At 37.5% G+C, this 15,170-nt stretch overlaps 1 protein-coding gene across 1 annotated transcript in view; it reads right to left on the bottom strand.

Annotated features, from left to right (window-relative positions):
• Nucleotides 1-8,035: 8,035 nt before the first annotated feature.
• The window catches only part of MIB1 (mindbomb E3 ubiquitin protein ligase 1), a 133,756-nt gene continuing 126,621 nt past the window's right edge, over nt 8,036-15,170 (bottom strand). Inside the window, exon 21 of the mRNA XM_025365115.1 lies at nt 8,036-13,728. Coding sequence (XP_025220900.1) covers nt 13,588-13,728 — 141 coding nt within the window. The 3' untranslated portion in view covers nt 8,036-13,587. The remainder of the gene's footprint in view (nt 13,729-15,170) is intronic.

Below are 15,170 nucleotides of genomic sequence, written 5' to 3'. Positions count from 1 at the left end.
CATTGCTGGCGATGAGCTGCATTCCTTTGGAGGGGGAGATGTGCTCTGATTTTTTGAATTTCCAGCTTTTCTGCACTGCTTTTTCCCCATCTTTGTGGTTTTTATCTGCCTTTGGTCTTTGATGATGGTGACATACTGATGGGGTTTTGGTGTGGGTGTCCTTTCTGTTTGTTAGTTTTCCTTATAACAGTCAGAACCCTCAGCTGCAGGTCTGTTGGAGTTTGCTTGAGGTGCACTCCAGACCCTGTTTGCCTGGGTATCAGCAGCGGAGGCTGCAGAAGATAGAATATTGCTGAACAGCAAGTGTTGTTGTCTGATTCTTGCTCTGGAAGCTTCGTCTCAGAGGTGTACCCAGCCATGCGAGGTGTGAGGTGTCAGTCTGCACCTAATGGGGGATGTCTCCCAGTTAGGCTACTCGGGGTCAGGGATTCACTTGAGCAGGCAGTGTGTCTGTTCTCAGATCTCCACCTCCTTGCTGGGAGAACCACTGCTCTCTTCAAAGCTGTCAGACAGGGACATTTACATCTGCAGAGGTTTCTGCTGCTTTTTGTTTAGCTATGCCCTGTCCCCAGAGGTGGAGTCTACAGAGGCAAGGCAGGCCTCCTTGAGCTGTGGTGGGCTGCACCCAGTTCAAGCTTCCCAGTGGCTTTGTTTACCTACTTAAGCCTCAGTAATGGCGGGCGCACCTCCCCCAGCCTCGCTGTCGCCTTGCAGTTAGATCTCAGACTGCTATGCTAGCAATGAGGGAGGCTCCGTGGGCATGGGACCCTCTGAGCCAGGCGTGGGATACGATCTGGTGTGCCACTTGCCAAGACCCTTGGCAAAGCACAAAATTAGTGTGGGAGTCACCTGATCTTCCAGGTGTGTGTGTCTCAGTCTTCCTTGGCTAGGAAAAGGAATTCCCTTCCCCCTTGCACTTCCCAGGTGAGGCGATGCCTTGCCCTGCTTCAGTCCTCGCTGGTTGGGCTGCATCCACTGACCAGCACTGACTGTCTGACACACCCATGAGATGAACCTGGTACCTCAGTTGAAAATGCAGAAATCACCTGTCTTCTGTGTCACTCACGCTGGGAGTTGGAGGCTGGAGCTGTTCCTATATGGCCATATTGGGTGCCCCCTCCTTTTTTTTTTTTTTTTTTTTTTTGAGACAGTCTCCCTCTGTCACCCAGGCTGGAGTGCAGTGGCATGATCTCAGCTCCCTACAACCTCCTCTGAGCTCAAGCAATCCTCCCACCTCAGCTGCCTGAGTAGCTGGGACACAGGTGCATGCCACAAAGTCTGGCTAATTTTTGTATTTTTAGTAGAGATGGGGTTTTACCATATTGCTCAGGCTGTTCTCAAACTCCTGGCCTCAAGTGATCTGCTCACCTCGGCCTCCCAAAATGCTGGGATTACAGCCCTCAGCCACTACACCCTGCCACCACACTCAGTCACCAGCATCTTTTATTGCCTATATTTTTTATACAAGCCATTTTAACTGGGGTGAGATGATATCTCATTGTGGTTTTGATTTGCATTTCTTTGATAATTAGTGATATTGAGCATTTTTTCATATACCTGTTGGCCATTTGTATGTCTTATTTTGAGAAATGTCTGTTTAGATCTTTTGCCCATTTTTAAATGAAATTGTTTTTGGTTTTTTACTATTGAGTTGTTTGAGCTCTTTGTATATTCTAGTTATTAATCCCTTTTCAGATGGATAGTTTGTAAATGTTTTATTTTGTTGATTGTCTGTTCACTTTGTGGACTCTTTCCTTTGCTCTGCAGAAGCTTTTTAGCTTGAAGTAATCCTAATAGTCTATCTTTGCTTTGGTTGCCTGTGCTTTTGAGGTGTTACACAAGAAATCTTTGCTCAGGCCAATGTCCTGGAGTATTTCCCCCAATGCTTTCTTCTAGTAGTTTCATAGTTTCAGGTCTGGGATTCAAGTGTTTAATCCATTTTTGTTTGATTTTTGTGTATGATAAGGTGTAGGGGTCTATTCTCAGTCTTCTGCATATAGTTATCCAGTTTTCCCTGCACCATTCACTGAAAAGACTCTCCTTTCTACATTGTAATTTCTTGGCACCTTGATTGAATACGAGTTGGCTGTAAATGCATGGATTCATATCTGGGTTCTCTATTTCTGTTCCATTGGTCTATGTGTCTGTTTTTATGCCAATATCATGCTATTTAGGTTAGTATAGCTTTGTAATAAATTTTGAAGCCAGGTTGTGTGATGTCTCCAGCTTTGCTCTTTCTGTTCAGGATTGCTTTGGCTATTTGGTCTTTCATAGTTCCATATACATTTTAGAATTGTTTTTCTATTTCTGTGAAGAATGTTATTCATGTTTTGATAGAAATGGCATTGGATCTGTAAATTGCTTTGGGTACTATTGTCACTTTAAAAATACTAATTCTTCCAACCCATGAGCACGGAATGTTTTCCCATTTGTGTGTGTATGTGTGTCCTCTTCTATTTCTGTCATCAGTTTTATAGTTTTCCTTGTATAGATCTTTCACTACTTTTGTTATATTGATTCTTAGGTATTTTATATTTTTTGTAGCTGTTGTAAATAGGATTACTTTTTTGATTTTCCAGGTTGTTTGCTTTTGGCATATAGAAATGCTACTGATTTTTGTATGTAGATTTTGTATTCTGCAACTTTACTGAATTCATGTATCGGTTCTAACATACTTTGGTGAAGATAAGGTTTTTCTAGGTATAAGATCATGTTGTCTGTGAACAAGGCTAATTTGATGTCTTCCTTTCCAATTTGGATGCCCTTTATTTATTTCTCTTGCCTAATTGCTTAGCCTTCAATTTTTCTCCATTCAGTACAATGGTTAGCCATGGGTTTGTCATAGATGGCCTTTATTATTTTGAGGTATGTTCCTTCAACACCCATCATAAAGGGATGTTAAATTTTATCAAATGCTTTTTCAGCATCTATTAAAATAATCACATGGTTTTTATCTTTGATTCTGTTAATGTGATGTATCATGTTTATTGACTTGTGTATTGTATGGCAGATGCACCTGACAGCAGTAACTTAAGCATATACCCTGAGAATGACCCTATGGTCTAAGAAGAATGTGTGCTCAGAGTTCCAAGCTAAGGAATCCAGTAGTGGCTAACCCAGAGATTCACTTCTTATGAAGGACATTGAACCCCTCTGCCCGTTCCTTGGAACATAGGATGTGCAAGGAAATGAGGCCCCTTTTCTGGGTTAAATGAAGTTTGCTAGGTTGGTGTTGCTACATGAAAATGCCATATAAACTGCATGTTTTTTACAAACAGTAGCAGTGCTCCTGTCCACCCTGTCACCTCTGGACTGCCTTGTATGTACATCCTCTATAAACCATGTCTGGTAGTAAGTTACTGGCTCTAGGTCTCTTCTGGGCCTCTCAGACACAATGTCATCTCTTCTGGAGTCACTAGGGGTCTGGCATGACACATATGTTGAACCATCTTTGCATCCCTGGGATGAATCCCACTTGATCATGGTGAATGATCTTTTTAATGTGTTGTTGTATTTTGTAATATTTTGGTGAGGATTTTTGCCTCTATAGTCATCAGGGATAATGGCCTACAGTTTTCTTTTTTTATTGTGTCCTTATCTGGCTTTGGTATCAGGGTGATATTGTTTGGCTCTGTGACCCCACCCAAATCTCACCCTGACTTGTAATAATCCCCATGTGTCAAGGGCAGAACCAGGTGGAGATAATTGAGTCATGGAGGCAGTTTCTGCCATGCTGTTCTCATGATAGTGAGTGAGTTCTCATGAGATCTGATGGTTTTATAAGGGGCTTCCCCCTTTGCTCGGCATTCATTCTCTCTCCTGCCATCCTGTGAAGAGGTGCCTTCCGCCATGATTATAAGTTTCCCGAGGCCTCCCCAGCCATATGGAACTGTGAGTCAATTAAACCTCTTTTCTTTATAAATTACACAGTACTTGGGTATTTCTTCATAGCAGTGTGAGAATGAACTAATACACAAGGTAATGCTAGCCTGATAGAATTTGTTTGGAAGTATTCCCTCCTTTTCAATATTTGAAAGAGTTTAATTGGTATTAATTCTTCTTTTGAATATTTGGTAGAATCCACCAGTGAAAAAATCAGGTCCTTGGGCTTTTCTTTGATGGGAGACCTTATTGGGGTTTCAATCTCATTACTTGTTATTGGTCTGTTCAGGTTTTCTACTTCTTCATGGCTCAATCTTGGCAGGGTGTATATGTCCAGGAATTTATCCATTTCTTCTAGGTTTTCCAATTTGTTGGCATATCGTTATTCATAATATTCTCCAATGATTCTTTGTATTTATGTGGTATCAGATGTTATGTTACCTTTCTCATTTCTGATTTTATTTGGGTCTTCTTTTTTTTTAGTCTAGTTAAAAGGCTGTCAATTTTATCTTTTAAAAAAAACAACTTTTCATTTTATTCAACTTTTGTTTTTTTCCTAGTCCCAATTTCATTTATTTCTGTGCTGATCTTTATTCTTTCTTTCCTTCTACAAATTTTGAGTTTGGTTTGTCTTTTCTTCGGGAAATTTAGTCCATTAACATTCCATGTTATTATTGATAAGAACTTACTACTGCCATTTTGTTCTTTGTTTTCGGGTTTTTTTTTTTTTAAATAACTCCTCTCTTCCTTTCTTCCTGTCTTTCTTTGTGGTTAATTTTATCTCCAATAAAATGTTTATTTATTTGTTTGTTGTTTGTTTTGAGATGGAATTTCGCTCTTGTTGTCCAGGCTAGAGTGCAGTGGCGTAATCTCGGCTCATTGCAACCTCTGCCTTCCGGTTCCAAGCGATTCTCCTCAGTCTCCTGAGTAGCTGGGACTACAGGTGCCCGCCAACACACACAGCTAATTTTTGTATTTTTAGTAGAGACGGGGTTTCACCATGTTGGCCAGGCTGATCTCAAACTCCTGACCTCATGATCTGCCCACCTTTGCCTCCCAAAGTGCTGGGATTATAGACATGAGCCACTGCACCTGGCCATATGTTTTAATTTATTGCTAAATCAAAATAAAAATGAATAAACAAAAATTAAAAATTAAATAGAAGTATTAACACTTCTGGTAAGGCCAGTCTACTAGCACCAAATCCCTTCAGTATTTGTTTCTCTTAGAAAGCCTTTACTTTTCCTTTACTTTTGAAGGATAATTTCACTAGATACAGAATTCTTATTTAGTACTTTTTTTCTTTCAACCTTTTAATTATTTCCTTTTACTCTTCTTGTTTGCATAGTTTCTGGAGAAGTTCAATATAGTACTTATCCTTGCTCCTCTATCAACAAGGCCCCTCCCCAACACCCCAACCCCACCTGGAGTTCTTTCATGATTTTTTTGTCTCTGATTTTCTGTACTTGGAATAGGAGATGGTAATGTTTTGATTTTTAATATTTATCCTGGCTGATATTCTCTAAGCTTCCTGGATCTGTGGTTTGGTGTCTATCATTATCTTTGGGATATTCAGTCACTATAGATTCAAATGTTTCTTCTATTCCTTTAAAAAAAATTTTTTTTTAATTTTCTGGCTGAGCGTGGTGGCTCATGCCTGTAATCACAGCACTTTGGGAGGCCTAGGCAGGCAGATCACCTGAGGTCAGGAATTTGAGACCAGCCTGGCCAACATGCTGAAAACTTTGTCTCTACTAAAAATACAAAAATTAGCTGGGCATGGTGGTGGGCGCCTGTAATCTCAGCTACTCGGGAGACCGAGGCAGGAGAATCGCTTAACCTGGGAGGTGGAGTTTGCAGTGAGTGGAGAGTGCACTGTTACACTCCAGCCTGGGTGACAAGAGTGAAACTCCATCTCCAAAAATAAATAAATATTTTTTAAATCTTCTGGTATTCCCATTTGTAACATTATTTCAAGAATCTTTTGATTCTTAGAGCTTCCATCTCTCTGCTTGTATTACCCATGGTTTTTTGTTTGTTTGTTTTTGTTTTTTGTTTTTGAGACATTATCTTGCTCTGTTGCTCAGGCTGGAATGTAGCCGCACAATCAAAGCTCACTGCAGCCTTGAACTCCTGGGTTCAAGTGATCCTCCTGCCTCAGCCTCCTGAGTAGTTTGGACTAGAAGCACCTGCCACAATCCCTGGCTAATTTTTTTTTTTTTTGTAGAGACAGGGTCTTGCTGTGTTGTTCAAGCTGGTCTTGAACTCCTGGCTTCAAGCAACTCCCTACTTGGGCCTCCCAAAGTGCTGGAATTACCTGAATTGTCCACTTTTTTCCATCAGAGCTCACAGCCTATTAATTGTTGCTGTTTTAAATTCCTACTTTGATAATTCCAGAATCTCTGGCATGCTTGCTGGTTCTGGTTTCCCTATTAAATTAGGGTAACCTCACCTACAAAAGTATTTCCCTAACTGCCTGTCAGTGTCACACTCTTAATATTAATGTTTTGTGTCAAAGAAAGAACACAGAAGGGAAAGAAGACAATACTTTCAAATATATGAAAAATAATGAATATATTATCTTGGAAATCTGCCTTTCAGAAAGCTGCTCTAACTGTAAATGCAGAGCCCCAGCATGAAGTGTTACCTGCAGCCTGAATGCATCACATCTGATGAGTTACGGGCAAAGGCAGCACTGCCTGATGGCCTCCTTTCACATGTCATCCCCTCACTGATGATCTGTTACAGGTCTGGTCTTCCATTTCCAAATAAGGTCTATCATTTTCTTGTCCTTAATAAGATAAAAATGAATTTATCAACTAGTTTTATTATAAGGGAAAAACTATTTGCCAAATGATTATTCTTCAACAAATAATTTATCTGAGAAATCATTCTTGGTGTTCTACTTTAATCTGTATACTCATTATATCTTATAAACACCTATGCACCCATTAAAGGTTTTGAGATTTTTGTTGTTGTTTTTAAGAGACAGGGTCCCACTCTGTCACTCAGGCTGAAGTGCAGTGGTGTAATCTCAGCTCGCTGCAGCCTTGACTTCCCGGGCTCAAGCAATCCTCCCACTTCAGCCCCCCAAGTAGCTGGGACTATAGGTGTGCGCCACCATGCCTGGCTAACTTTTGTATTTTTTGTAGAGACAGGGTTTTGCCATGTTGCCCAGGCTGGTCTTGGAACTCCTGAGCTCAGGCAATCCACCCACCTCAGCTTCCCAAAGTGCTGGGATTACAGGCATGAGCCACCGCATCTGGCCTGAATGTTTTCATTGTCAATACATTTGGGAAATGTTATGCTAAAAGACTATCAAATAATTTTAACCTTTGTGAAGAATGAAAAACTATCAATGATAAAAAATATAAAGCAAGTTTTCTAAAACGTCTTTATTTTTAAAACCTATACAGTTTCAATTTAGTAAAAAATATTGCCATGAAATTTCTAATTATACAGCAACAGAAACAAAAAAATACAGTTAATTAGAGGTTAATCAAAATAAATTCACAATTTTAATGTTGGAATATATATGCTTTTATCAAATAAACAAAAGATTTTTTCAGATGTTTTTCCTCTTAAACATCAGATACACATAATCTTTTGAACTGGAGCTAGATGACCTCTCAATAACTTCAGAAATAAGTGCTTATATTAACATGGAAAATAAAATAACCCCAAAGCATACAATTAGTGATTTACTCATAAAACTAAAAACCAAATAGATCATTGCTTCAAAATGTCTACCTCTTGAAAATGAAATCTACATCTGACTTGTGAAGAGGAATAATCTTTTTATAGAAAAAGATGAATCTTCCAGACTGGTTGATTTACTTCCTATCAAATTTATCCTATTCAGATTATTTTCATATGTCTTAATTCTGAAGAATGTGAGGTGTTAAAATATGAAAAGCTTCTTTGGCCCTTTAGACAGAGGTACCTTAATTGTAAACAATTGCAAGGAGAGCCTTCTAGATGTGGACACTTATGCTGAGTTGAAGATGTACATCCTTGTTTCTTAAAGGCATGGTAATTTCCTTTTTAACAATAACAAGTTTTTTAATGTATTAAGATTTTTTTAATGCTTTAAAAATCAAAATTCATGTATACTACTATAAAAGAATAATTCTCAAAAGATCAAAGCATTATATGATATTATACCATAGGTTTTATTAATGACAAATGTTTGCATTACTTTTAAAAGCTTAGCTCTTACTAAGCATTCTTTAACAAAAGCTAATAAGCAGAATCATTTGCCATACAGAAACTATATTCACAAACAAGGCTTTAATCCAACATTGAAAGCTAAGGAATTGGAAAAAATACAAAACACTGCTATGAGTCAATTGAACTGCTATCATTGAATATACTGCATTTACAATGACACAAACATACTGAACATAAAAACAATTTTAGGGATTTAGTCTATAAGACTAGCATTAAGAATGACATGCAATTTGTGATTTCCTTTAAAAATAATTTTTTAAAACAGAATCCATTTGAACAAAGGGTCTTTTTTTTTTCTCTCATTTGAGGGGAAGACAATCTATGTTTCCCAAACAGATCCTCCTTTCATTCTAAAATAGCAAACTGTGACCTCGACTCCTCTTCCCAGACACTACTTATAGATGACTTTGCATAATAACTTAATTAGAATTACTTTTCTGGTAACAGTGTCATGGCCATAAATAATCAGTTTTTAAAAAGCAAACATCAATTGCAAATCTAGAAAACTTCCTTTAAAGAATTACCCAAACCCAGCACACATGCAGAATCATTAACAACAAGCTAAGCAATATGACTTTAAAACGTGTATATAATGATACACATGCACTAAAGACCATCTTTTATAAAGTTTTAATAGTGTTGCCAAGTTAATAATTCTTTCAAGGCACTGAAGAATTACACAGATGGAGCTTCCAAAATATAACTGACAACTGCTTGAACTGTTAAAAAGCCCTGAGTCAGAACTTTCAATAACTTCCTGAAATTATAGATTACAGACAAAAAGGCATGTTTATTTTATTTTTAAAATTACAGGACCATTTTGCTTTTTGGAGGAAATAAGCTGGGTTTATGAAACAAATCATGCAGACTATACAGGAAAAGTAAAATATTCAGCATATTACCTTTCTTAGACATTTTGTATGTCAATTATAACTTGCAGTTACGGATTTAGGCACCAAATTAATGTGACAAGTCAATTCTCCTGTACCTACTGCTTAAATTCTCAATGAAACAAAAACGTCAATTTTAACCTCAGGTTCCCATTTCCTCTTTCCTCACAAATAAGAATAAATGCTGGAAAAAGTAATAGACAGAAAAGGAGGTAGAAAATGCCAATGTAGCAACTTACAATTTTAATTCATCGGCTCTACTGTCTAGTTCACGTTTTTATACCAGAGTTTCACATACTACTAACCAGTAAATTGAGGCTCAATCTAAAGGATATTCCCCCTCACTGTAGTAAAGCAATGTACACGAGACAGCATTAAAGTTTCCTCAAATTTAATGTTTTAAAGAAGTACAACTATCATTATTAATACTGCTATAGTTATATATATGTTAAAGTTCCTAGGCTATATATGACTATCAAGTAATATCAGTAAGCATTCCTATCATAATCAAGCAAATGAAGTAACGTTGCCTTTTTGAGGGAAAACATATTTTGAAACTTTTACAAGCAGACATAAAGACAGTGGACATTTCCAACAAGGCACACATAATTTATGAAAATCTATTATGTTCCTAATTTAGTACAAACTCAAACTTAATCTAATTCTGATATTTAAAATATGCCTCTCCCCTCTGGCTCAAAATGAAATAACAAACCCTTCCAATTAACAGATATTTAAAACCTACTCAATTTAATTGCTAACAATTCAGAGGAGAGGTACATTGGCCCTCCCAAAAATTTTAAGAACTTAATGTTTACCATGATCTTAGATATTGCAAACACAAACAACTAAAGAATTTAGATGTTTCTTGATTTATATGGAGTCAAAATTCTATTCCACTGAGGAGAAGACAAAAAGGGGAGTTGTTTAATGGGTATGGAGTTTCAGTTTTGCAAGATGAAAAAGTTCTGGAGATGTTTCACAACAATGTAAATATACTTAACATGGCTGAACTGTATACTTTACAAACAGTTAATATGGTAAATTTTATGTTATGAGTTTTTCATCACAAAAAATACAAAAAAAAAACTATTCAAAAATTCGATTTTTTACACAAATTATTACTATAAAACATGGTAGACATTCTGATAGGATAAGTGCTTTTCCTTTTGGATTTAAAAAAAAGCAAGCTGTATTAAAGCCTATAGATGACATCTATATGATCCTCTTTTTTTCTCTACACTCAAATGCTGACTTTCCTATCTGTTGTAACCCCACTGTACTGATCCTACTCTACCCCATCTTTAATTCTCTTAGTTCATGAATTTAACTAATTCCTAGTCCAAAAACGGTCCAGAATTCAGAATAGACAAACAGCAATTGGGCAACACATAGACAGTATGTTTCTGCTATGTAAAAATGACTCAGCAAGCTTTCATATTTGAACCAGACACATCTTAAGCAGCATGCATTTCAATATGCTAAAATGCTCTTACAGGCTAAAGCCATAAAAATATAAATTTAAGAAATGTATTTCCAACATGAATTATCAATTAATTTTATGCTTCCATAGCTAGCTGGTCAATTAGCAATGTTTAAAGTTACAAATATCTTATGCATAATTTGGCCAGCTAAACATTTGTCTAATATATTCCTACACTAATACAAAATTATCTTTTCTTGAAAACCTTCTTGCTCCCAACAATATTAAATATGTATATAGTATAAGCAGTAAGAATGTTAGATTATGTGAACAAATACCATTAGAATAGCACCATCCGGTATATTGTATGTGTATGTTTTGAGTAACAACGCTAACAATCTTAGAAGAATAAAGGAGAAAATGGCAGGGTGAGGGGTACAGAGAGGAAATCCAGACACTACTCATTGACAACTCTTCTGAAACATCAGGAAATGTTATCAGGACCTTTGGATCTCTTCCTTTTAACTACAGATTCCTTAAAATACACAACTGCTGCACAATAAATTCTGAGTGTGCTAAGATGCCATTTTTCCACTGTTATGTATCTAATCCCTGAAGCCCAATAAATACTTTTTTGCATGAATGCGTGTCAGTTTTTTTCTTTTTTTTTTTTAATGATTCTAAGAAAAGTAAAAGCTCTCTTGAGGCACAAGATAAAGAGGTTTAGCTAATGAGGAGGGTAACAAACCTAATTGGAAAAGTACTGCTAAGGGACATATAATAAGAGGTAGCAGATTCAGAGAGTTGGAGGAAAGTAATTGAAATGATGAAGTTCTTAATCTTATTATCTCTCACAAACCCAAAATAAATGTAAAATAATTTTTAGGTGATTGAAAACATGAATAAAGAAGTATTTTCTATTCACACAACAAATTTCAAGGTGATACGAATACAGAAAATCCACAAGTACTAGCACTAAAATTATAATGACATTATTTCTATAATAAAAATGTATGTTATATTCTTATAAAGAAATAATTAAACTAGTCTGGAAGATGCTATTACCTTTGAGAGATCTGTTTTAGCATTGCGGCCAGAAAACAGAAAGGATTTGTTTAAGGAAAGTAGAGCTAGGGACCACACAATTCTCTGATTGGCCAACTCTGCAGGAGTCAGCCAGGTGCTCCCTCCTCACCAGGTGATCTAGTGGAAAGAGATGGGTAGCCCATGGCATGGAAGGAAAGGAAAAACCTAACATGCTGTTTTCATGTCTGCAAGGAGATTGTCTGTCTGTCTCTTTATGTGAACATCACCAGTCAGATGTTCTACCTTTTTATAACTTCAAAATAGTTTTTTAAAAACAGGCTCAGTGGCCCCTTATTAGATAACTGAGTCTATTTAAATTTTCAAATTTGAAATCCATAAAAATTGTACTGTTCTAAATGATAGCAGTTACTCAGCTAAACATAGACATGGAATTGTTGAGACTACAAAACCAGCAAGCAAAGCTTCCCATTGCTTTCACCAGGACTTGCAAAGGCAGCAATGATTAAACAGCCAGAAACAGTGTTATGAGGGCTAGAGACTTCATACTTTCAAATTTAGTTGGTGTTCTACAAAAACTGAAGTAAGAAAAGCTAGCCAGATTTAAAGGAGGGAAAAAAAACTACAAAAGAGGATAACTATTTTTAGGAAAAAGCTTATCAACAGCATATAATAGACACTATGTAAACAGCTGATATAGTCTAGCAGCAATGAACGCCCAAACACTTATTTATGTGTACATTTACTCAGGAGACAATAAGACTACAAAGGAGATCATTCAAAGGAGAAAAAAAAAAAAAATGATTAAATGCGCTAAAGTTTGTTGTTGTTGTTGTTGTTTTTAAAGTCTACCGGTAAGCAGACATTTCTATAAATGTCCTGGTCACTCTTTCTAAAGTACTTATAATTAGGTTATTGACCATGTCTTGGATATTGTTGGCAGTTTAAATAATATCCTCATCTGTAGGTATACATAGAAAGACTGTTTTCTTTACAGTAAAACTTACTATAAAGAAAGAGATAATGGAAATAAGGCCTATAATGAAGACAGAATCAGTAACACTGTCAGAATTAACTGATACAAAGAAGAAAAGACTGCTGCCTTTGGAAAAGGCATTATTTTTTGCAGATCACTGGGGTACTATTCAGTACATCAGCAAAGCTAAATAGAACCTCAGAGGTCCAAATAGGGCAATGTCATTTCACTGCTCAGATCAAGCTCAAGCCCAGATGAGTAATCACAGAAAACCTGAAGTATGCTTTTCTTGGATTTTTTAAAAAACACTGGCTGAACAAAATAGTGTATGAATTAATATAGGAAAGGCAACTGCTAGTGGCCAGTTAATAGATACTCCTGTTTTTTTTTCTTTTTAGTTGCCCACTATTATTGCTTATTTTTCCTTTTCTTGTCTATCAGTCATCTTGAAACTGGTAATCTGATTCAAGTTAATGTTCCTTTTGAATCTAGAAAATAAGATAAATGCAAAGTCATTATTCCCTCATTCTATGCTTCCATTTACTCTAAGAATTCAGAAAGAAACATGTGGATAACTTCCTGTTATCTTAAAAAGAGAATCATCCCTTCGGTATTCCCTTAACTATCTGGAACTTGTACTGTCATTTTATAATTTACCATGTGACATAATGGTTTGACCTGCCCCTTTTATTTGATGCATGACTTTTCAGAGAACCTGTATCAACTCACTGTGTAAAACCATGATGAAATGAAGGATAACTGATCACAAAGAATTATGTCTTTTGAGATCTAACAGATTTATAAATTATAAGAGAAAAATGCAATTTTTAAAAAAAGGATATCCTTAAAGGACTGTCCTCTTAGAAGCCAAAGGTAAATTACCTATGAGTTATGTGAATTTGATTTTTCAAATTTAAAACAAAAACAAAAAACACAATTTCCAACACCGTTTTGTAGGGTTTTTTGTTCTGGTACCTTTACAGCCTAATTATACTCTAATTAAACTTATAATCTAGTTTAATTACCGCCTAATTAAACTATGATATTAGAAATTAACTCATCAGAACTTCCAACTAGATCAAAAGCCTACTAAGATCTCATGACTTGATACATTAGCTAACAAAATACACCATGTGTCTTAGTTAATACAAAAGAATCCTTCGTTCAATAGCCTTGCGACAGATAGGACATTCACTCATGCGGTCTCCACAGAGCTGACAGGTTCCGTGACCACAGAGGAAAATCATATTCTTCAGACGATCCAGACACACGGGGCACATTGTCTGTAATGTGAGATAACCAAGTAATAAATTAGACACTTTATATTCGGAAAGTGACAGACTGTTATATATCATTACTTTTCTTTAGTCGTTTTAGTCAAATAGTATTTTGGTAGTTTTAAAAAATATTTTAACATTTTTAAATAGTTAAAATGTCATCCCTACAAAATAGAAACACTGGTTGTACTATCAGGATAGTATAAAAGGTACTACATAAGACTAAAAACTATTAATACATAAAACATAGCCAGGCATGGTGGCTCATGCCTGTAATCCCAGCTACTCAAGAGGCTGAGGCATGAGAATCGCTTGAACCCAGGCAGCAGAGATTGCAGTGAGTCAAGATCGTGCCACTGTGATAGAGGCAGGAGGCAGAGAAATTCTAGGCAGACGGGGCGGGTCCCCAGTGAAACCCAACCTCTGAACTGAAAAGCCTGAAACCCACAGGCCAAAGTGAGAACTTCTATTCCTGTTAGCCCACTGTCTCCCAATTGGTTCTTTCTTTCTTTCTTTTTTTGAGATGGAGTCTCACTCTGTTGCCAGGATGGAGTGCAGTGGCACAATCTCAGCTCACTGAAACCTCTGCCTCCCGGGTTCAAGCGATTCTACTGCCTCAGCCTCCCAAGTAGCTGGGACTACAGGTGCGCACCACCACACTCAGTTAATTTTTTTGTACTTTTAGTAGAGATGGGGTTTCACCATGTTGGTCAGGATGGTCTTGATCTGACCTCGCGATCTGCCCGTCTCAGCCTCCCAAAGTGGTGGGATTACAGACATAAGCCACCACGCCCGGCCCAATTAGTTCTTTCTAAATAATGTCTTTTTACCAATCAATTGTTGCCTTTTCCAAAACTACCCACAGCCCACCCTGCCCACTCCTCCCATGTTGTGTCTTTAAAGACTCCAGACTCAGGTGGTAGAGGGGAGAGAGGCACCTTGACTTCAAAGGGATGACTGGACTTTGGAGGAGAGATGGCTTAACTTCAGGGAAGAGACAGCCGGACTTCAGGGGAAGATTACCTGCCTGTCCCACCTCCACTCCAGTTCCCCTCTCTGCTGAAAGCCATTTGCATCACTTAATAAAACTCTCTGCCTTCACCATCCTTCAAGTGTCCAGGTAACCTCATTCTTCTTGAACACTGGACAAGAGCTCGGGACACACCAAGTGTGGGTACCCAAAATAAGGCTGTTAACACTGGCCCTTTGCCCTTACTGGCGGAGGGCAGCTACCCCACATGATGAGGCAAGGGGCCAACTGAGCTGATAACACACCGCTGTCCGTGGAAGGCAGAACTAAGACAGCACTCTAACACACACCCTAAGGGACTTTGGAATCGCAGGCACCCCTACCTGGGTGCCACCGCATGGATCCTGCAATTGCTCATTCATGTGCTCCCTCCCGCAAGCACCTGAGCACAGTGGCTAAGTAAACAGGGCACCTCTGT

Source organism: Theropithecus gelada, chromosome 18, assembly GCF_003255815.1.
Source record: "Theropithecus gelada isolate Dixy chromosome 18, Tgel_1.0, whole genome shotgun sequence".
Lineage (NCBI taxonomy): Eukaryota > Metazoa > Chordata > Mammalia > Primates > Cercopithecidae > Theropithecus > Theropithecus gelada.
The sequence above is the reverse complement of the archived record's forward strand: the minus strand, read 5'-3'. Positions and strand labels throughout refer to the sequence as shown.